A 24554-nucleotide genomic window follows, 5' to 3' on the forward strand; every position below is an offset into this window, starting at 1 on the left:
TCACTGAGCTGAACAAATCAGTGTTGAGAGAGAACCATCCCCTCCCCTCAGTTGAGCACACCCTAGGAAAGAACGCTGGAGCTAAGGTGTTTTCAAAGCTTGATGCAAATGCAGGATTTTGGCAGATTCCACTGTCCAAGGAATCATCTCTGCTAACAACTTTCATAACACCATCTGGGCGATACTGCTACAACCGTCTGTGTTTTGGAATATCATCAGCACCAGAAAACTTCCAAAAACAAATGTCACATATCCTGGAGGGCCTGGAAGGTGTTGTGTGTCAGATGGACGACGTGCTCATCTGGGGAGCCACACAAAAAGAGCACGATGAGAGGCTAAAGAGGTCGCTATCACGACTGCAGGAAGCAGGAGTGACACTTAACGACAAGTGTGAGTTCTCAAAAAGCAGAATAAAGTTTCTGGGGCAAGTTATAGAGGCATCTGGAGTCAGCGCAGACCCAGACAAGATTAACGCTGTGAAAGCCATGACAGAGCCCAGTAATGTCAGTGAGGTGGGACGCTTTCTGGGGATGACAAATCACCTTGGGAAATTCCTACCCCACCTGGCTGAAAAAACACATCCTCTCAGAGACTTGTTAAAGAAAACAAACATGTCGGCCTGGGGGCCACAACAGCAACAGGCCTTTGACAGCAAAAAGGATCTGACGACACCCCCGGGACTAGCACTGTATGACCCAAATGCTGAAACTCTTGTTTCTGCGGATTCATTTTCCTACGGGATGGGTGCCGACAAACAGGCATCGAATGGCGACCTGTAGCATATGCTTCAAGAGCTCTCAGCAGCACTGAACAAAGATACGCCCAGATTGAAAAGGAGGCTCTGGCATCAACTTGGGCCTGCGAGAGGTTTGCAGAGTTCCTCATCGGGAAAAGTTTCCACATTGAGACTGATCACAAGCCTTTAGTTCCTCTGCTAGGCTCAAAGCGCTTGGATGAACTCCCACCACGCATACAGCGTCTTCGCATGCGACTGATGCGATTCTCCTACACCATATCACATGTGGCAAGCAAACACATCGCAACTTTATATGTACTATCCAGGGATCCTGTCAGCAACATAAAAGAGACTCAGGGAAATACAGACACACCAAGACAACAACACCATACTCCAACAGTTAAAAAGGTACTGTGTAGAGCAGGGGTGCCGACACTTTTTTGGCTGGTGAGCTACTTTTGAAATGACCAGCTCTAACCGAGGTCTACCAACCAAAAATAAAATCCCAAATTGCAGGGGTTGCTTAATAACACGTTTTATTTATACATGGCATAACTACAATAGGGCTGCAACAAACGACTAATTTGATAATCGATTAATCTATCGATTAATGAAACGATTAATCGACTATTCGGACTATTACTGTATGCCTTGCTAAATTTCTCAAACGCTCTTATTTAGCCATCAACTTTTAGATTTAGCTTGAGGTTGTTTTAGGCATGTGGAAACTAACAATGAAGACAATAAAGATGAATACTTGATTCAAAAATACATATATTATTCAATTAACTTAACAAATTGTGAACAAAATTAACATTGCTTTTTATTTAAATTAAATAAATAATGTTTCACATCAAAAGAAACAACAATGTTTTAAAAAATCGTATTAAATAATGTGATGACAGAATTGTAAACAGAATAGCTGAAACTTTAACAAAATAAATAACTCAGTTACCTCTAATCATTAACCCATGTTTGTATAATTGAGTTAACTCTGTGTGTTGCTGCTAGCATACATAACACCTGACGTGGAAACGTTACTCGTGGATGGGGAGAGCTACTAGAAAGAAAGTCGAACCCGGTGCGTTCCTCCGTCTGAATGTGGTGCACTTTTGCTAAATGTTTAGACAAATTGCTTGTGTTACCGCACTTACATGCTAAACTCTTATTGCACTCTTGGCAAAGAGCATTGTCCACCTCAAGACGGGTAACATTTAACCAGACCTTGGAGCGCTTCTCTCCGTTATCCCCGCTGTGTGTTGCTGCATTTAGCAGCTGCTTGTGTGTAAACTGCCCCGCCCCCTCGCACACAGACGGGGGAGAGAGATCTCTTCTGGATTTTTCGTGTTTATCGTGTTATTAACTCCTGAATTAAGTGGCAGGGAGGCCAAGGGAGGAGGGATCATGTTTATTTTAACGGAGCTGGATTTTTTTTTTTTATGAATGACTCGCGATCGACCAGCATCAACGTACTGGGCACCTCTGGTGTAGAGGGATGGCCAGACAAGTTTTCTATTGAGAGAGTGTTTCAACCCTATCTGCCACTCTCTGGTGAACTCACAGTTCAAAATGGTCTCCTACTTTATGGTAGCAGGATAGTGATCCCTACATCGCTCAGAGCTGACATGCTCACCAAGCTGCATGCGGTCACATTGGCATAACCAAATGCAGAGAAAGAGCAAAACAGTCTGTGGGGTGGCCAGGATCTCAGCAAGGAGTTAACAAAGGTGATAGAGAACTGTGACACATGTAGCCGGGAGAGAACAAACCTCAGAGAGACATTGATGCCTATTGAGTTCCCATCGAGACCATGGTCTACAGTGGGAGCAGATCTGTTTCAATTAGACAACAAACATTATTTGGTCATTGTTGACTATTTTTCAAGATTTTTTTAAGTGGCAAAATTAACTTCCACAACATCAGAGGCAGTTATCACACACTTCAAGTCTATCTTTGCACGACATGGGGTGCCAGAGATAGTGCGCTCAGACAATGGACCACAGTTTGCATCCGAGCCGTTCAGGAAGTTTGCCCGGGACTGGAACTTCAGTCATGTGACATCCAGTCCCCACTTCCCTCAGAGCAATGGAGAAGCGGAGCGAGCTGTGAGTAATCAAAGGTCAGATTTAACACCCTGCTAAACAGTATAGCTTTAACACATAACACCACAGCACTAAACCAAGCAAACAAATACACCACAAGGCTAGAGGCGTCTGTCCCACATCACAGAGCCTCCCGAATGATCTCAGTCCACGGCCTTTGTACTCCTCCCCCGGAAGATGGGCCGGATGCAGGCAGGGATTGGAGGACGTCGATCCAATCACCCCTTCGGATACGAGGGCGGGACAGCCAATGACATCGAGGGAACTGCACAGCTCATTTACATATGCACACACAAACAGAGTTAGTAGCACCAGGAAGCCAGCGGCTGTAACACCCCCTCCCTTAAGACAAAACCCCACAGGTTTTTTGTGAACCATAACACACAACAACACAAAAAACACAGAACACATCACTACAGTATGGACAAAGCATCTGCGAACACGTTCTCTGAACCCTTTTTGTGTCGGATTTGCAAGTTGTAGTCTTGGACGATCAGAGCCCACAGCATGAGACGCTGATTGTGATTGTACATGCGTGGCAGAAACACGATGGGGTTGTGATCGGTAAATACTGCAACTGGCAAAGAGCTGGATCCGACATAAACTTCAAAGTGCTGGAGAGCTAACAACAAAGCAAGGGTCTCCTTTTCAATAGTAGTGTACCGGACCTGGTGTTTGTTGAACTTACGGGAGAAATAACAGACAGGATGATCAACTCCATCCGCATCCTCCTGCAGTAGAACAGCACTGCACTGGCATCCACCTCGAAAGTAAAGGGCTTAGCAAGATTGGGAGCGGCGAGCACAGGAGCGTGACTTAGGAGTGTTTTCACACACTCAAATGCATGTTGGTACTCGGGTCCAAACGTAATCCACCTTGGGACTTATCAGATTAGTTAAAGGTTGGGCGACAGTGGAAAAGTTGCGGCAGAAACTGCGATAATAGCTTGCCATTCCGAGGAAACGGCGGAGATCACTCCTGGTGACGGTCATAGCACATTCAGCCACCGCAGCAACCTTAGCTTCCACTGGTCGGACTTGGCCTTGCCCAACCTGCTTCCCTAAATAAGTGTCAGTAGCTTTACCAAACTCACATTTGGCCAGATTTAGCGTAAGTGACGCCTGTGCGAGGCGGGTGAATACTTGCCCCAGGATCTTCATGTGCATCTCCCAGGTGGGCGTGTACACGATGCGGTCATCCAAGTATGCGTTACAGTTACTTATGCCGGATAGGACGGTATTCACCAACCTCTGGAAAGTGGCAGGAGGCACGGTCTGTTAAAGGTACCTGCCAGTAACCTTTAAGCAGATCCAACTTGCTAACGTATTTCGTGGACTCTAAGTTATCGATGCAATCCTCCATTCGAGGCAACGGATAGCAATCTGACACCGTAACCGCATTCACTTTACGGTAGTCAGTGATAAAGCGCGGAGAACCATCAGATTTAGCCTCTACAAGGCACAGAGAGCACCACGGGCTAGAGCTCTCTGTAGCTAAGTCATTATTTACAAGATACTCAGCCTCCTGTTTCATAAGTGCGCTCTTGGTGGGATTTGCGCGGTACGGATGTTGTTTGATTGGCCTCGCACCATTTACATCGATTTCATGTGTTATCACATTGGTTTGGGTCGGGACATCATGGAAAAGGCACGGAAACGAGCCAATAACTTGGTTATGTCATGCTGCTGCCCCTCCGGCAGATGACTTAACGTAGTCGGCAGTGTCTCTATCATTTCCGAGTTACATAACCGGGCACCCGGCTGGTGATGTGCACGCATCACCAAACCGTCGTCAGATAGACCAGAACTATCTGTAACTATCAACTCCGAAACAGCAACTCTTTGATTCTCCAAGCCTGCAGGCTGGCTATCAGCGGCGGTGCGTGAATGATAGCGCTTTAACATATTGACGTGACAGACGCGCGTTTAACGCCGTCTCTCTGGAGTACAAATACCATAATCCGTGTCACTGAGACAATCGTGGATTTCATACGGACCGAGGAATTTAAAGGAGAGCGCAGCGCCAGGGATAGGCAATAGTGCGAGGACCTTGTCACCTATTTCGAAGTGCCTATGGACAGCGGCACGTTCATAATTACGCTTCATGACGGCTTGAGAAGCGGAGAGCGACTCTCTGGCGAGTGAATTTGCCCGGTGCAAACGCTCACGAAACTGACTAACGTAATCCAATACATTTTCATCTGGCGAAGAATTAACGGAGAGGAAGTCATCGTGTAGGAATTTAAGGGGACCGCGGGGCGTGTGGCCGAAAACAAGCTCTGCGGGACTGAATCCTAACGATTCCTGAATAGCTTCACGGGCTGCGAAAAAAAAAAGGGGATTCCCTCATCCCAGTTTTTTTCCGTTTCCATGCAATACTTTCGCAGCATATTTTTTAGTGTCTGATGCCACCGTTCTAATGCACCCTGCGACTCGGGGTGGTACGCACTGAATATGACATGTTTCACCTGCAGTGTTTGAAGGACCTGTTTGAACAGCTTGGATTTAAAGTTTGTCCCTTGGTCACTCTGGATTACACGCGGGATTCCAAATGTGGAAAATAACTTTGTCAAAGCCTTAACTATAGCGGCGGAAGTAATACTAAGCAGCGGAATAGCTTCAGGGAAACGAGTGGACGTACACATAATGGTGAGTAAATACTGTCAGAGGTGTGAGTAAGTCCTACATGTGCAAGTCATGAGCAAGTCTCAAGTCTTGACGTACAAGTATCAAGCAAGTCCCAAGTCACTGTGGTGAGAGTCAAGCAAGTCAAGTCAAGTCATTGCTCAGGTCAAGCAAGTCAAGTCAAGTCAAGCCATTGCTCAGGTCAAGCAAGTCAAGTCAAGTCATAATTCTGATGAATAAGCCCAGTTTCCGCATTTAAATCAGTTAAAAGACAGTGGTTAGGAAAATGGATTCAACCCATACTATGACCTTCATTACATACACAGTTAATCATTTGAAATCTAATTTAGACCGATGACAATCATATTAGATTCATATTAACCCTAGAACTGCAGACAATATAGCTCGGACTCAATCAAAAAGTATTTTCAAAAAGGCAGAATTCCAGGTAAGAAAATCAAATATAGCATTTGCCATTACACATATTTAATTTAAATGTCTGTTAACACTAGAACCGCCAACAGCGTCAGCACCTACATAGATATCATTTTCAAATCATTTAATTTGTTCCTCTTCATAATTTCCTTATAAACTAAGTAGGACAATGGGCTATGAGGCCAAAGAAATGGCTAGCTTGCCAGCATAGCTCCCCTTAGCGTACGGGCTATAAGGAACGGAACATTTAAAAACGGCCACCTTTTCTCTGCTGCTACGTTCTGATTTGAGTTGAGCAAGGTAATCGCTAAAATACTGAATATTTCTATACTTTCTATATTATTTTACAAACTTGTGCCTTGATATATATATAACACGGACTTATTGATATGCTATGGTTCGTGTGGGAAAGGACACCAGCGGAGCTCCCAGGCTGGGGGCTAACGCTACAGATAGCTAAAGGCTAAGCTACTCTTTGCTATCTCTTTGTTTTTGCTTCACCTCAATGCAGCTAGCCGTTAGGCATATAATTGTGACAACTTTATTTTCTTATGTTTAAAGGGGTATGCACACGTTGCAACGGTATAATCACTAGAATGATTGGGAAAAACATTACGTTAGTAAAGTTCTAGCTGAACATCGGTTATTTGTTTTGTTTTAAACCGGTACCCCATGAAGCACTCCGCGCTAGATCCCTTTGTTAAGTTCCGGGTCAGTCTGACGACCGAAGGGTCAATTATATATAGTCCAATCATGGCACAGTGTTGTTGTGTGATTCAGAGTGGCGTTTACAAACCTCGTTACTCTGTGTTCTAAGGCACAAACATGAATACTTATAATTTAGTTTAAGGACAATCTTAGCTACAGCCGGATGTGCCTTGACATCTCTGCTCAATTGTGCACTGTTTTGAATAAAGAAAAAAAAAAGAAAAGAGTTTGGTTATACCTGAAATACAGGAGGGAAAGATTACACGTTGGGGTGGATGGCGTTGTTTTTAACTACTCCTCACCAAGTGTGGAGTGGTATCAAGCTATACTGGAGTGTACAGTAAGGAGGGGGGAAGAAGCCTGTGTTATGGGCTTCGGGGTATGTGTTTTGGGGTTGATGCACTTAGAAGCATCCATGTTGTATATGTTGTTATTATTTGTGTTATTGTTGTCTAGGGGTACTCTAATATGTTGCTACATCAAGGGTCCATTTGGAGTGGATAGTTATGACCAGCGGACTAGAATTTAAATTTACATCCTGGAACTGTAGAGGGATGCAAAAGATTAAAAAGGTGAAGCAGGTTATTGGAAGGTTAACGGATTTACAATCCAAAATTATTTTTCTCCAAGAAACACACCTGGTCTTGAATGAAGACATCAGAATAAGGAGGAGATGGCGGGGCGAGGTATTTTCAGCTCCTTTTACTACCCAGGCGAGAGGGGTCATGACTCTTATACATAGGTCCATTCCATTAAATGTCACAAAGGTAATCGCAGATAAAATGGGAAGGTATTTGATAATTCAGGGTACTCTTTATACAGAATGTCTTAATCTGGTTAATATTTATGCACCAAGTAAGGACGACACACAATTTTTCAATGTCTTGTTTTTTATCTTGGCATCTCCCGAAGGCCAATACATTATAGCTGGAGACTTTAACTGTACTCTAGACCCCGGTAAAGATAGAGCTTCACATATAGACAAGACTCACAACAAAAGTAGGAAAATTATTTACCAGTCCATTAAAGAGCTACATTTGAGGGACATATGGAGGGATAGATACCCTGGATTATCAATGTATTCCTGTTTTTCTAACACTCATAAAACATACTCCCGAATTGATTACTTTTTAGTTTCTGCAAGTTTGGTATGCGAAGTTAAGGATTGTATGTATGACAGTATTCTGATTTCGGATCATGCCCCGAATAGTATTGTGTATGTAGACCCAGGGCTGTTGAGGGATCCCTCCAAATGGAAATTACAGCACAAATGGTTACAGGACTCAGACTTAATAGCCTTTCTGGGAAAACAAATTGATCTAGATTTTACGCTTAATACCTCTGAAACTTCTGCAAGTACCAGGTGGGAAGCGTTTAAGGCTTATATTAGGGGTCAGATTATTAACTTTACGGGCTCCAAATCTAAAAAAGCCAAACAAAAAATACTATTATTAGAGTCCAAAATTAAAGCCATGGAAAACACCTATTTTAGAAATACCTGTACTAAATTACACCAAGAATTGTTACTATTAAGAGCTAAATATAATGAAATGTCAGCCTCTAAAGCAGCAGCTAATTTACTGAAGCTTAAACAATCCATCTTTGATCAAGGGGAAAAGTCAGCTAAAATCCTGGCATGGCGTATAAAACAACTTCAAATTGAAAGAACTATCACTCTGCTGAATAACGACAAGGGGGAGACCGTTGCAGACCCTGTGGCAATAAATGGGGCTTTCAGGGATTATTATGAAAGATTATACACTCTGAAATAGACGAGGGGACACTGCTCCAGAGTCCACTCTTAGATAGCCTCACGATTCCCAAATTATCGGATGAGGAAAGTTTGAAATTAGAGAATGTATTGTCTTTGGAGGAGATCTCTGAGGCAGTGAAGAGCATGAAATCGGGGAAAGCAGCAGGACCGGATGGCCTGCCCATTGATATCTATAAAAAATTTGAAGCAAAATTAAAGGCACCCCTTTTGGAAATGTTTATTGAATCTATTCAAAATGGCATACTTCTTCCCACCCTGAAAGGGGCGCTGATCCCACTCCTGCCAAAACCTGTGCGAAAATATGCGCTCTATAAGCCTCCTAAACTCAGACTTGAAGATACTTTGTAAGATCTTGGCAAGAAGCCTGGAAGGCCTGCTGCCGGAAATTATAAAAGAGGATCAAAATGGGTTCATGGTTGGCCGTCAGGGATTTCACAATGTGAGACGGGTTTTGAACATTCTACATGACCAAAGGGGGGCGCCGGATACAGCTCTCTTGGCATTAGATGCTGAGAAAGCTTTTGACAGGGTGGAATGGTCCTATTTGTTTGAACTTCTTGACTGCTTTGGCTTTGGGGAGAATTTTTGTAATTGGGTAAAACTTTTATACAACGACCCGTATGCAGAAATAATTACCAATAATATCATATCAAAGCCGATAAGGATCGGTAGGGGCTGTAGACAAGGTTGTCCTCTATCCCCCCTTCTTTTCTTAATCGCAATTGAACCATTTGCTATTGCTGTGAGAGAGCACACAATGATTTCAGGCATACATGTGAGAGGGTTTGACCATCGAATAGCTCTTTACGCTGATGACGTGATTCTCTTCCTTAGAAATCTGGAGAATTCTATACCGGCTCTTATGGATCCGATTAAAGGGTTTAACCATATATCGGGTTACAAAGTAAATAATTCAAAATCCTCCATCATGCTCCTTAACTCGGAGGAAAGGTCTAACCCACCCAAACATGTTGGCCATTTTAGAACAATAAATACTTTCACTTACTTGGGTATTCAGATTGTTCCCATATTGGAAGATATTGTGAACTCTAACTATAATCCGACTATAGCGTCAATTTCCAAATCAGTTGATAGATGGTCAAACCTTCCGATCTCTCTAATGGGTAGAATTAATATACTCAAGATGAATGTTCTCCCCAAGCTGTTATATTTATTTCAAAACATCCCCCTGCCACCCCCACCAGATTTTTTTCCTAGAATGAAGAAAATATTTAGTAATTTTATATGGAATAACAGACGCCCCAGGCTCCGTTTGTCTCTCTGTTTGTACCTGCCTTATGATAGAGGAGGATCACAATTCCCTAACATGTTGTGGTACTACTGGGCAGCTTAGCTGAGAACATTGATGTTTTATTACACAGAGGAGAGGCCTCCGGCGTGGAGGGATGTTGAGTCTTGCTCCTTAAAGCTCCCACTTCCCACTTATCTATATTCTGACAACCCTAAAAACCTTAAAAAAACGACACCTAACCCTATAGTTAAAAATATGATTGGTGTCTGGCAGGAAGTAAAAAAATATATGAACGAACCTTCTTCTCTCTCCTGGTTTAGCCCGATCTGGGGAAATACTCTTTTTCGCCAGGGAATGCCGATGGAGGTTTTAGACTATGGGCTGAAAAGGGGGTGGGACAGTTAAAAGACATGTTTGGAAGTGATAATGGGAAGTTCTTATCATTTGAGGAACTTTTCAGTAAATACGATATCCCTCGTAATTTTTTTTTTAAATATTTGCAACTCAGGAGCTTTGTAGGAGCGAACCAGGATCGACTCATGCTGGCCCCTCCTCTGTCTATATTGGAGAAAGTTTTAATTAAAAACCCCTTTGGGAAGGGCATCATATCTGAATTCTATGATCTCCTGCTGGCGTTCTCCTCAGAATCCTCATTATGGAAAAATGACTGACAGGAAGATCTAACATTGGAACAGTGGAGCACAGCTTGTAAGACAGCCCAAACACAGACGGGAAATACGCGTCTAAAGCTTCTGCAATACAAGTGGCTAATGAGAGTGTATATTACACCAGAAAAACTGAATAAATTTAACCCTAATATCCCAGACATGTGCACCAGATGTGGGGAAGGAAAAGGCACACTGTTCCATTGTCTATGGTTATGTCCAAGAATAAAGGAATTCTGGGAAGAGGTTAGGGTAACAGTACAGAATATTTTAGTGATCAGCTTAAAGCTGGAACCAAAAATGTTCCTACTTGGCCTATATCTGGAGGGACATAACATACAACGTTATAAACAAGTTTTTATAGATATATGTTTATTAAAAGCAAAAAGAGTGATTGCCTTAACATGGAAAAAGTTGGACAAAGCTAGTATTGCACAGTGGTTTTGGGAACTTTCTTTATGTCTGCCTTTAGAAAAAATCACTTACATTCTCAAAGACAAACAAGAACTGTTCTAGAAGGTCTGGGGACGTTTTATAGAGTATACCAAGAACAACGACCTATCTCAATTTCTGAACGAACCTGGGGCAGGATAATGCGATAATGCTACAATATGCTATAATATGTTAAAATGTAAATTACTGTGATATCCTTTGTAGAAATACGGTCCTATTGCTGGAAAACTGGATGGTTGCCGATGTATTAGAGTGCCCTTGTTGTATGTACCAATTTAATTTAGTGTTGTTATTTTTCTTTAATGTAAAGTAAAGTAGTTGTCCTGTGTATATATGTATTGCTTTTGGCTCTATGTCTTCGTCCTATGTTTAGTAAGCTGAAAATCAATAAACATATTGATAAAAAAAAGTAGGACGATTCAAAACTCACTTAATTGGTTTAAATTAGAAATTGCTTCAGTTTATCATCATAACAGATCAAAAGGTTCAGATTCATTTTACAATAAATCAAGGAATGATGCACTTCTACAAACAAAAACAACATAATTAAAACATTTAAACAAACTACTAAAAGTAGATGAACTACATTATTTAAAAGTTTACAGTAACTTCTGATAATAACACAGGGGAAATAAACGAGGCATCTCTTTTCCTCTCTCTCTCTCCCTCTACTGACTGCCTGTCAGTATCAGGGTACAAATGAATCTCTTGGAGGTTCTAGTGTTAATTTACCGTTTTGTCTTCTCTTTGCTTAATCGTTTCGAACCAAGTCTAACATAGCTTAAACTTAAGGTTAGCTTTCTAGCTAACACAACAAATTCACGTAGCCTACCTTTCTCTGTGGATTTTTGTGTAGTGACGAATGAAGTTGGATGTTGTGGTGGTCGTGTCACTGATCTTTATGCTGCAGACCCTGCATACCTCTGTTTTCTTCTTATTAGCATCATCGACAAAATAATCCTTGAATCCAAATGTGACTATTTGTGGAGTAACGCTAGCCGCTGCCATGTTAACTGACACTCCTGCCGTCTAGTGGGTTGCCAGGTTTGCGCGCATGGCGCTATAATCACCCAATCACGTTTCAAAAAAACTGAACGTAATATCTCAATACAAAAACAAACGCAAATATTTAATTAAAAAAAGTCAAGTCCTTTCAAGTCATCTGTCTCAAGCTTAAGTCAAGTCTCAAATCATGAATACCAAGTCAAAGTCAAGTCTTTTATCAATGTTAGTCAAGCAAGTCTCGAGTCCAAAAATATGCGACTCGAGTCTGACTCGAGTCAAGTCATGTGACTCGAGTCCCCACCTCTGGTATTCGCCATGACACAGACAGTCTGTGGTTTGTACTTGTTTAACTTTTGTCTAGCTTCTGAACAGATATGAGGAGCTTTGAGCTCTGAGGGCTAACAGCTAATGGCTGTTTTGTTTTTCTGGGGTTCTCATTGAAGATGACATCACGGCTCCGCCTACACTGCGTTACTATAGTTACTACCCCAGTTCCAAAACTGTAATGGAAACGCAGCATAAAGTGAGCCGGTCCTAACGAGGCCTATCCATACCGAGCGAGGCCGAGCGAGGCCGTGTAGTGGAAACGCGCCATTAATGTGGCGGACCCTCCGCGCGAACGTGAAAACGGAAGGGTAGTGTGTAGGGGTAGGGTGTAGGGGACGGTTTGGGATTGGGCCAATGTGTATAAAGTATACTTCCGCAGCGTCCATGTAAAGTTGGCGTCAACAGGGTGAAAATAGTATTTCCGGTTTCAAAGTTTTCATAATAAAACCGGAAGTATTCACCTCACTGTCAAATGATTATACAGATATATCTGCATTACTCATCTACTAAAAAATATCAGTTTATCTTTGTTAATTACACAACATTGATTGGTTTAGATTGTGTACAATGCTTTTGTGTTTTTAACCTTCGATTCGGAGAAACAAATCGTTTTTTCGGAGTTTAGAAACTAGAGTTTCCGAAGACACTACACCAGGGCCGTCCCTCCCTACAGGCCAATCATGCAGACTGCATGGGGGCTCACCTTGTGGAGGGGGCCTCACCTTGCGGGGGGTGCCTCAACTGAGCCGAAAATACGGTGCACCTATGCACTTATGCGGCGAAATTAGTGTGGCGCGGCACGGTTTTCGACACTCGAAACAGAGGGCCTCATCATATAACTTTGCGTGGGGCCTCATGTTGGCCAGGGACGGCCCTGCACTACACTACCCAGAATCCTCAGCTATCATTTGGGACTACAACATCAGCTTTGCTTTACAAGCCCCGTGATTAGTCCTCAAGCTCTGTGATTGGACGTTGGAGTGCGACAAGATTACGCCGAGCGTCAACAGCTCTTTGAAATGGAATGTAACCATGGCAGACTATTCAAAACTGGACAAGTGCATGTTTTCAGCCCAGCCTGAAACATGCACTTGTTTTGCAAATTTTGCAAATATGGCAGTAGCCATCGATCATCTTAATGTAGCAGGATGAGTAGTAAATACTGTTGTAAGGCATATTCTTCTAAGCCTATCACCGCCAGGGGGGCACCCTATAAAGGGGCAGAGGCTTCTAGCTGGCGGCCTCTTGTTCTTTGGTGCCCAGACCTAGCGACTTCCGTTCTTGCCGCGTTTTGCTTCCGCCACCGTCATAGGTATGTTGTAGGAGAATAGCTGGCTTCCGGTAAAGTTCAGCAAATTCTCCATCACACTTAGGTGTAGTCACGTTTTGTTTTTGAGAATGACACTCTCTCCTCTCTGCCTGATTGGTATGTACAGCGATTTGTTCAGTCCATTCACCACACCTTTTCTGAACATTAATATTATACTTGTGTGTTTATGAATCTAGGGCCAAGCTAAGGCTTTAAAGAACCGCTGCTGTTTTGCTGCAACGAAAAAGACGGGTTTCTGACGCAGGAAGAGTCCTCTCCTGCTGATGTTCAGGTGTGGTTTTCAGAGAGGAAACAAAGAGAAAACAAGGAAAAAAAAATCCGTCCTGACCCAGATGCTTTCCACTAAGCGTCCTCAGGTGTGTGTGTGTGTGTGTGTGTGTGTGTGTGTGTGTGTGTGTGTGTGTGTGTGTGTGTGTGTGTGTGTGTGTGTGTGTGTGTGTGTGTGTGTGTGTGTGTGTGTGTGTGTGTGTGTGTGTGTGTGTGTGTGTGTGTGTGTGTGTGTAACCCGGCTCTATTTTAGAACAAAAAAAGCAAAGATCAAGAACTTCAAAATAAAAGTCTTTAATTATTCAATTTAAAAAAGGAAAAAGTCCCATCATAATAATGAGATGATCCAATCACAGAGCTCCAGTGCTCTGTCACTTATTTCATAAAATAGATCACTAACATATTTCTATATAAAGGAGAAAATATACATAAGAACAAAAATATACAATAAATATATTACACTTCCAATAAATTCAATAATTATTTTTATTTTTGCGATTTTCAGAATAAACATAAATACCATTTGAACTCTCATTGCAAACAGTTGATTAGTGGAAAGCTTTAAAAACATGAATTCACATTCCCTCCCTCCCCCCTCTGATATCTCTCCCCTGACCTCTCCACCCTGCCTTCCGTTCTTGCCGCGTTTTGCTTCCGCCACCGTCATAGGTATGTTGTAGGTGAATAGCTGGCTTCCGGTAAAGTTCAGCAAATTCTCCATCACACTTAGGTGTAGTCACGTTTTGTTTTTGAGAATGACACTCTCTCCTCTCTGCCTGATTGGTATGTACAGCGATTTGTTCAGTCCATTCACCACACCTTTTCTGAACATTAATATTATACTTGTGTGTTAATGAATCTAGGGCCAAGCTAAGGCTTTAAAGAACCGCTGCTGTTTTGCTGCAACGAAAAAGACGGGTTTCTGACGCAGGAAGAGTCCTCTCCTGCTGATGTTCAGGTGTGGTTTTCAGAGAGGAAACAAAGAGAAAACAAGGAAAAAAAAATCCGTCCTGACCCAGATGCTTTCCACTAAGCGTCCTCAGGTGTGTGTGTGTGTGTGTGTGTGTGTGTGTGTGTGTGTGTGTGTGTGTGTGTGTGTGTGTGTGTGTGTGTGTGTGTGTGTGTGTGTGTGTGTGTGTGTGTGTGTGTGTGTGTGTGTGTGTGTGTGTGTGTGTGTGTGTGTGTGTGTGTGTGTGTGTGTGTGTGTGTGTGTGTGTGTGTGTGTGTGTGTAACCCGGCTCTATTTTAGAACAAAAAAAGCAAAGATCAAGAACTTCAAAATAAAAGTCTTTAATTATTCAATTTAAAAAAGGAAAAAGTCCCATCATAATAATGAGATGATCCAATCACAGAGCTCCAGTGCTCTGTCACTTATTTCATAAAATAGATCACTAACATATTTCTATATAAAGGAGAAAATATACATAAGAACAAAAATATACAATAAATATATTACACTTCCAATAAATTCAATAATTATTTTTATTTTTGCGATTTTCAGAATAAACATAAATACCATTTGAACTCTCATTGCAAACAGTTGATTAGTGGAAAGCTTTAAAAACATGAATTCACATTCCCTCCCTCCCCCCTCTGATATCTCTCCCCTGACCTCTCCACCCTGCCTCCCACCTTTCCTCCCTACCCCAAATGGTCCTGGACTTTACCCCCCCCCCCCACCCCCCACATACACATACACACAACCTTCCCTCATCCAGCACCAGAACTTTTCTACCCATCTCCGCTGCTACTGCACTGAAACTGTACTTTGAACATTTTTCTATTTTGCACAACAAATACTTGCATTAATGTCAATTCATGCTCTGTGGATTGTGTTTTAAAAAATATATATATTATTAACCAGCACTTATTAATACTATTACTTAGTTTTATACCCCGTTTATCTAGGCCCTTTTTGTATCTTGTTCTATGTGTCACACTGTGGGACTGCGGGAAACGGTATCTGGATATTTCTGTATGTATAACACATGGAGACATTTTGACAATAAAGCTGACTTTGATTTTTTGACTTAGTGGCACATTATCAAAACCCACAGAGCAGAAGGGAAGGGGTGTTCTTTTTTTTCATGATGACAGAATCTGGGAACGCTTAATGATCCCGATTCCTGTCACAATGCGGGGGAACCCTGAGACACAGGGGAACCCGATGCAGTAACATTACATGTAATTAAAGTGGACTTCTTATCTTCTCTAATGACTGTTCTAATGACTGTTCTAATAACAGTTCTAATAACTGATCTAATAACTGTTCTAATAAGTGATCTAATAACTCAACTGATCAAATAACTGTTATAATAACTGTTATAATAACTGATGTAATAACTGTTCAAATGACTGTTCTAATAACTGATATAATAACTGTTCTAATAACTGATCTAATAACTGTTCTAATAACTGATCTAATAACTGTTCAAATGACTGTTCTAATACACACAGCCCCCTCCTCTTCCTCCTCCCCCTCCTCTTCCTCCTCCTCCTCCTCTTCCACTACACATCGTAGCTTCAGCGTCCGGATCTCCTCTCGCAGGCGGGCGATCTCCAGATCCTTCTCCTCTTTCTCCACATGGAGCTTTCTGTTGATCCTCAACAAAGTGACGATCTCCACATCCTTGTCGTCAGCACACGGTTCCTTCAGTTCTCTCAGATCCTGGTTCTCCTTTCTCAAGATGTCCATCTCTGCTTCATGCTTCATCTGCGTCTTGAGGAGATTTCCATATCTCAGGTTCAGGTTCTCCAAGTCATCCCTCAAAATGTTCCGCTCAATCTCCATACAAACATTTACTTCCTCACAATGTTCCTTCTGTTCTTTAAGATCCTGCTTCTCCTTTAGCAAAGCATCTATCCCTCCATCCTTTACTTCCTCACAAGGTTCTTTAGGTTCTGTGAGATCCTGGTTCTCCTTTAGCAAAGTATCTATCTCTCCATCCTCTACTTCCTCACAAGGTTCTGTGAGACCCTGGTTCTCCTTTAGCAAAGCATCTATCCCTCCATCCTTTACATCCTCACAAGGTTCTTTAGGTTCTGTGAGATCCAGGTTCTCCTTTAGCAATGGATCTATCCCTCCATCCTTTACTTCATCACAAGGTTCTTTAGGTTCTGTGAGATCCAGGTTCTCCTTTAGCAATGGATCTATCCCTCCATCCTTTACTTCCTCACAATGTTTTTTAGGTTCTGTGAGATCCTGGTTCTCCTTTAGCAAAGCGTCTATCTCTCCATCCTTTACTTCCTCACAAGGTTCTTTAGGTTCTGTGAGACCCTGGTTCTCCTTTAGCAAAGCGTCTATCTCTCCATCATTTACTTCCTCACAAGGTTCTTTAGGTTCTGTGAGACACTGGTTCTCCTTTAGCAAAGCATATATCTCTCCATCCTTTACTTCCTCACAAGGTTCTTTAGGTTCTGTGAGACCCTGGTTCTCCTTTAGCAAAGCATCTATCTCTCCATCCTTTACTTCCTCACAAGGTTCTTTAGGTTCTGTGAGACCCTGGTTCTCCTTTAGCAAAGCATCTATCTCTCCATCCTTTACTTCCTCAAAAGGTTCTTTAGGTTCTGTGAGATCCTGGTTCTCCTTTAGCAAAGCATCTATCTCTCCATCCTTTTCTTCCTCACAAGGTTCTTTAGGTTCTGTGAGACCCTGGTTCTCCTTTAGCAAAGCATCTATCTCTCCATCCTTTACTTCCTCACAAGGTTCTTTAGGTTCTGTGAGATCCTGGTTCTCCTTTAGCAAAGCATCTATCTCTCCATCCTTTTCTTCCTCACAAGGTTCTTTAGGTTCTGTGAGATCAGCCCGCACCTCTTCCTCCACAGCCCCCTCCTCCTCCTCCTCCACAGCCCCCTCCTCCTCCTCCTCCTCCTCCCCCACCTGTCCCCCTTTACTGAAGTAGACTATGTACTCTGGGATGTTCGGGCGGCCGTTGACGAAGAACCTCTTCAACAACGATGGTCTGCTCGTCGTTTTTAAGATCAGAACAGAGCTATGTTCAAACTCATCCACCCACTCCTCCTCCTCTACAGCCCCCACCTCTTCCTCCTCTTCCTCCACAGCCTCCTCCTCCCCAACCTCTTCCTCCACAGCCTCCTCCTCCTCCTCCTCCTCCTCCTCCTCCTCCTCCTCCTCCTCCTCCTCCACCCCACATCGTAACTTCAGCGTCCGGATCTCCTCTCGCAGGCGGGCGATCTCCAGATCCTTCTCCTCTTTCTCCACATGGAGCTTTCTTTTGATCCTCAACAAAGTGACGATCTCCACATCCTTGTCGTCAGCACACGGTTCCTTCAGTTCTCTCAGATCCTGGTTCTCCTTTCTCAATTTGTCCATCTCTGCCTCGTCCTTCATCTGCGTCTTGAGGAGATTTCCATATCTCAGGTTCAGGTTCTCCAAGTCATCCCTCAAGATGTTCCGCTCAATCTCCATCCACACCTTTGCTTCCTCACAATGTTCCTTCTGTTCTTTAAGATCCTGCTTCTCCTTTAGCAAAGTGTCTATCCCTCCATCCTTTACTTCCTCACAAGGTTCTTTAGGTTCTGTGAGATCCTGGTTCTCCTCTAGCAAAGCGTATATCTCTACATCCTTTACTTCCTCACAAAGTTTTTTACGTTCTGTGAGATCCTCGTTCTCCTCTAGCAAAGTGTCTATCCCTCCATCCTTTACTTCCTCACAAGGTTCTTTAGGTTCTGTGAGATCCTGGTTCTCCTTTAGCAAAGCGTCTATCTTTCCATCCTTTACTTCCTCACAAAGTTCTTTAGGTTCTGTGAGATCCTGGTTCTCCTTTAGCAAAGCGTCTATCTCTCCATTCTTTACTTCCTCACAAGGTTCTTTAGGTTCTGTGAGGTCCTGGTTCTCCTCTAGCAAAGCGTCTATCTCTCCATCCTTTACTTCCTCACAAGGTTCTTTAGGTTCCTTGAGATCCTGGTTCTCCTTTAGCAAAGCATATATCTCTCCATCCTTTACTTCCTCACAACCCTCTTTAGGTTCTGTGAGATCCTGGTTCTCCTCTAGCAAAGCATCTATCTCTCCATCCTTTTCTTCCTCACAACCCTCTTTAGGTTCTGTGAGATCCTGGTTCTCCTCTAGCAAAGCATCTATCTCTCCATCCTTTTCTTCCTCACATGGTTCTTTAGGTTCTGTGAGATCCTGGTTCTCCTTTAGCAAAGCATCTATCTCTCCATCAATTACTTCCTCAAAAGGTTCTTTAGGTTCTGTGAGATCCTGGTTCTCCTCTAGCAAAGTATCTATCTCTCCATCAATTACTTCCTCACAAGGTTCTTTAGGTTCTGTGAGATCCTGGTTCTCCTTTAGCAAAGCGTCTATCTCTCCACCCTTTACTTCCTCACAAGGTTCTTTAGATTCTGTGAGGTCCTGGTTCTCCTTTAGCAAAGGTTCTATCTCTCTTTTGGTCTTTTGGCACCACTTGAGGAGCTTTAAATATTTCTTGTTCAGCTCCTCATTGGTTAAGACTCTCTTCTCCTCCTTCAAGTCTTCCTCCTCCATCTGAGAGGCCTGGTCCTGCATCTTCTCCTCCTTCTCCTCCTTCAGGTCTTCCTCCTCCGTCTGTGTGGCCTTGTCCTGCATCTTCTCCTCCTTCTTTCTTCTTAAACTCCTCTCCAGCTCCAGCTTCCCGTCCTGAACCTGTTTCTTCAGAAGCTGGATCATAAACTCATGCACTTTGCAGCCCTTTGGTTTCACTGGAGGCTGATATTTCCTCAGAGGAACATCTGAAGGAACATCTGAAGGAACATCTGATGGAATATCTGAAGAACTGACCGCCAACTGCTCTCTGTTGTCCTCCATCTCTATGAATGAGCTGCTGTTTAGCTAACAGGGGCTAAATGTACTTATTAGACTTTAAGGTCTACAGTGAATTGACTAAGTGTTGTTCACCTGTGAAGATGACCTGACTAAACTATATGTGCAAGTATTCTAATGTTCGCTGACCACAAACCCTGTTTCTGCTGCTCATGCTGTGATGACCTGTCTCTCAGAGATACCTGTAGACTCTGCAGACTCTCACAGACTCTGTAGACTGTATATTCTCAGAGACCAAAGCCAGTGATGAGGTCATCATTCTGAAGGTTCCATCTCAGAGACCAAAGCCAGAGATGAGGTCACCAGTCTGAAGGTTCCATTTTAGATAAGAAGTGATTGACAGCAGCTGACCGTGCTGTTGCCTGGCAATAATGGATAAACATGCACCTGTTAAGAAGTTAACCGTTAAAATAGTAAAGGCATCATGGATTGACGAGGAGCTAAAGAAATGTATGGCTGATAGAGACAGAACAAAAAGGGCAGCAATAAATTCCGGCAATCATTCTGAGTGGCAGTTATATTGCAAAATAAGAAATAATGTGACAAAACTGAACAGAAAGAAGAAGAAAATGTATTATGAAATTAAGATAAATGATATAAAGCATGATGGAAAAAAGCTCTGGGTTACCTTGAATACCATCATGGGTAGGAAAAACAACTCAACACCATCCTTTATAGAATCAGAGGGGGCATACATCACTCGACCACTAGATATTGCTAATTATTTTAATAACTATTTCATTGATAAAGTGGAGAAGCTAAGGCAGGGAATGCCAAAATCTAGCTGCGAGTCGTCCTATGTTAATATTAGAGAACGTATTATGAAAAATAAAAATTGCACCTTTGAGCTGGGTAAAGTTAGGACAGAAGAGGTGGAAAAGTTATTGTTGGCAAACAATAATGATAAACCACCAGGTATTGATAACTTAGACGGTCAGCTATTAAAGAATGTAGCCAAGTTCATTGCTGCACCCATCTGTCATATTTTTAACATGAGTCTGGAAGGTACATGCCCGCAAATCTGGAAAGTAGCTAAAGTTATTCCACTCCCTAAAAATGCAAAGAATGCCTTCACTGGCTCTAACAGCAGACCAATAAGCCTGTCACCTGTTCTAAACAAACTACTAGAAAAAAATGTATTCAATCAAATACAATGCTATTTTTCTGTTAACAGTCTGATGAGTGAGTATCAACATGCGTATAGAGAGGGTCACTCAACAGCCACAGCACTAACACAAATGACAGATCAATGGATGAAAGAGATTGATGTGAAGAAAAAGGTGTGAGCAGTACTATTAGATTATAGCGCTGCCTTTGATTTGATAGACCATAGAATTTTACTTGACAAATTGGAGTGCTATGGTTTTGCCTCAAAGGCGATATCATGGCTAGAAAGCTATCTATATAACATAACTCAAAGTGTATACTTTAATGGCAGTATCTCTAGTGCTAGATGTATTGCAAGTGGAATTCCACAAGGAAGTTCACTAGGTCCTTTACTCTTCTCAATCTTTACAAATGATTTTCCATTAGCTCTTGAAAAAGCACAAGTCTCTATGTACTCGGATGACACGACAATATATACACAGGCTCCCACAATCGGTGAGATAACTGATATTTTGAACACAGAACTGAAAACAGTAATGGAATGGGTGACCAGCAGCAAATTAGTGCTCAACATTCAAAAAACTAAAAGTATTGTATTTGGCACAAATTACGTACTAAGGTCTAAACCGCAGTTGAATCTGATGCTGAATAATGTAGAGGTCGAGCAGGTGGAGGAAACAAAGCTCCTGGGACTCATCCTAGTGAACAATTTATCATGGACAAAACACATAGATTCAGTGGTGGCAACGATGGGGAGGAATATATCTGTCATCAAGAGGTGCTCAGTGTTTTTACCACCGCAACTGACAAAACAAGTCATTGAGACTCTAGTCCACTGGTTCTCAACGGGGGCGGTAGCGCCCCCCAGGGGGCGTTCAGAGAACATCGGGGGGCGCTGGAAGCAATATTTTTGAAAGGGGGGCGTTGAGGTGTTAGGAAACCACAACTCTGCTTGCGATTGGTCAGCTGTCAGCAGTGTTATTACGGGTACGTTCGTAAATGCACGAACGGTCAGTCCGCTCGGACAACCCGTCTGTTCCGCCAGAGCACCCAGCTGTGAGCGCTCAGAGCGCAGCGCTCTGGACTGTGGAACTGGGACGCTCGGAGCGCTCTGAGCGCATTTACGAACGTACCCTACAAAAAGCAGCCGGGAGCGGACCGGAAGTCGTTGTAATTTTGGGATCGCGACTGTTAATAATCTGTGTCACTTTGTTAAATTTTGATATGTTTTGATATGACAAATTCCACTAACAGATTCGAACTAAGTGGTCAGTTTATGAAAATAATACCAGTTTCTATGTCTGCTACGACATGGAAGAGCTGGCTAGCCAGGCTGCTCCACACAGAGCTATGTTTGTTAAAAATTACAACGACTTCCGGTCCGCTCCCGGCACGATGTCTTGTCATGTCACCAGCTAGCCCTCTAGCGTTATCGTGACACTACCCCCCCCCCCCCCCCCTAAATATTTGCATCATCAAACAACAAAAATCATATCACATCAGCAAAATGGCCGTGAAAAAGATAAAATGCAGACAGTACTCTATTGAATATCTTAGCTATGGCTTCATACCGTCTCCTACCAATGCACAACTCCCAATGTGTTTACTTTGCGAACATGTATTTTCCAATGAGGGAATGAAACCCTCACGTTTAAAGGAGCACCTTACCAAGATCCACCCGGATAAGGCAGATAAGGAGCGTCCGTTCTTCCAGGCCCTCAAAGAGAAACATGGTAGGAGCACCATCAGCAGTCTCTTCGCTAGGAAGACCACCCAGACTGACAGCGGGCTAATAGCGTCATATAACATCTCCTTGCTGATAGCCAAATGTGGGCAGCCGTTCACAATCGGAGAGAAGTTGGTACTCCCTGCCATCAAAGAGGTCATATCTACTGTGATGGAGCGTGATCCCACACAGGTGCTGAAATCCATCCCACTCAATAATGACACCGTAGCACGCAGGATTGATGAAATGGGTGCTGATACAGAGGAGCAGCTGTGTGCCATCCTGCGGGAAACTCCATTCAGCCTTCAGCTGGATGAGACAACCACTTCTGACAACAATGTTCTGTTGATGGCCTATGTCCGCTATAGCACCTCCAACAGTCAGGAGATGGCTGAGGAATTTTTATTTTCCAAATATCTGGTCACAGACACCAAGGGCCAGACCATTTTTAATGCACTGGATGCTTATCTACAGGATAATTCAATCCCGATCAACAACATCCTCGCATGTGCTACTGACGGCGCCCCTTCCATGGTTGGCAGGTACCGTGGCTTCACCACTCTGCTGAAGGAGCAGGTCCCGCATGTCCTCACAGTCCACTGTGTCTTGCACCGCCACAACCTTGTGGCCAAATCTAAAAGTCCACCTCTCCACAAGTCTCTCAATGTTGCAGTAAAGGCAATAAACAAAATAAAAGCCCACGCCCTGAATAACAGATTGTTCCGACAGCTGTGTCAGGAAAATGATGAGACCTTTGAGCGTCTTCTTCTCTACACTGATGTCCGCTGGCTCTCAAAAGGAAACTGCCTTGCTCGTTTTTGTGAGCTGTTTGACAGCATCGTGGAGTTCCTGGAGGAGGTGGATGCAGCTCTCGGGGAACAGGTGTCATCCAGCCGCTGCGACATCATGTACCTCACAGACTTCTTTGGCAAAATGAATGAAGTAACGCTGAAGCTCCAAGGAAAAGGAGTTACTCTGATCCAGAGCAAGCCGGTCATCCACAGTCTCACCTCCAGGCTGGATCTATACCGGCAGAGCATAGGCAGGAGGCAGTTTGCTCATTTCCCGCTGTTGACCAAGGTGATCTAGCCTAGGCTACTAAATAATGATAATAATAAATAATACATGTAATAAATGTAGGCTACTCTATGCAACACTATATTTGTGTTCCTGGTTAGTATAAATAACTTATGTTCTGAATGTATTATGAGAATAAAGAAACATCAATTAGTAAACTAATTAGCAATAAAATAACCAGTTTAAAATCGGATGGTAACATTCTGCACCGATAACAATTTCCTGGTTATACTCATTGCAGGTGTCTGAGGCTCTTACCGATGAGCGCCTTCTCATTTACACAGACCACCTGAGGATGGTGAATGCCGACTTGAAGATCCGCTTCAGAGATCTTTTGGACCTCGATGTTCCCACCTGGGTGGTGCAGCCCTTTCAGGCGGACGTGGCGGAATGCGAGCCAGCAATACAGGAGCATCTCATCGACATCCAGAGTGACGATGAGGCCCAGGCTATTTTCCGCACCTCTGGCTGGGGCAACATGTGGGTCAAATACTCTCAGCATTACCCGGCTCTCTGGGAGAAAGCGAGGCTGCTTCTTCTGGCTTTCCCAACCACATACCTCGTGGAGCAGGGATTCAGCCAGGTCCTCCACATGCAGTCCAAGTACCGCAATCGCTTGAACTTGACGGCCTCAGGTGCACTGCGACTGAAACTAAGTTCTCTGCAACCCGCAGTGAAGAAACTGGCGGAGAACCACCAAGCGCAGGGCTCACGCTAACCTTTCCCCCCCCCCCCCCGCAATTTGGCGAAATGCAACACCTTTCCGACCTGTTAGTTCTGTAGGCCTAATTTACAGTTTTGTAGCCTACTGTTTGTTCTGCACTGGACATGTGTGAAATTGCTGCTGTTCTGTAGCAGTCTGTTTGTATTCTCTGCTCTTGACTGAGTTTGTTTAACACTCATAAATATCATTTTTATTCACATTCACATGGCTTTTCTGCTCTCTGGTAAACTAATGATAATGATATTCCAACTGCCCAGTTAAATCAAATCTATTATTTGGCATTCAGTGATATTCTTTTTAAATGATATAACACAGAATTTTAGTCAACATTAATATTCAGGGAAGAAAAATAAGTCTACTTTTTTTGAAGTGGTTAATGGACAGGGGGGCGCTGGCCCAAAAAAGGTTGAGAACCCCTGCT

General features: G+C 43.1%; 1 protein-coding gene across 1 annotated transcript; it reads left to right on the top strand.

Annotated features, from left to right (window-relative positions):
* Window positions 1-22863: 22863 nt before the first annotated feature.
* On the top strand, window positions 22864-24127 carry LOC307046430 (zinc finger BED domain-containing protein 5-like; the record flags this gene model as incomplete). Its single annotated transcript, XM_079692824.1, has 3 exons — window positions 22864-23004; window positions 23317-23412; window positions 23651-24127. The coding sequence occupies 3 exons, from the start codon at window positions 22864-22866 to the stop codon at window positions 24125-24127; spliced, it is 714 nt and encodes a 237-aa protein (XP_079548950.1).
* Window positions 24128-24554: the final 427 nt, after the last annotated feature.

The sequence above is a fragment of the Notothenia rossii genome (assembly GCF_949606895.1).
Source record: "Notothenia rossii genome assembly, chromosome: 7".
Lineage (NCBI taxonomy): Eukaryota > Metazoa > Chordata > Actinopteri > Perciformes > Nototheniidae > Notothenia > Notothenia rossii.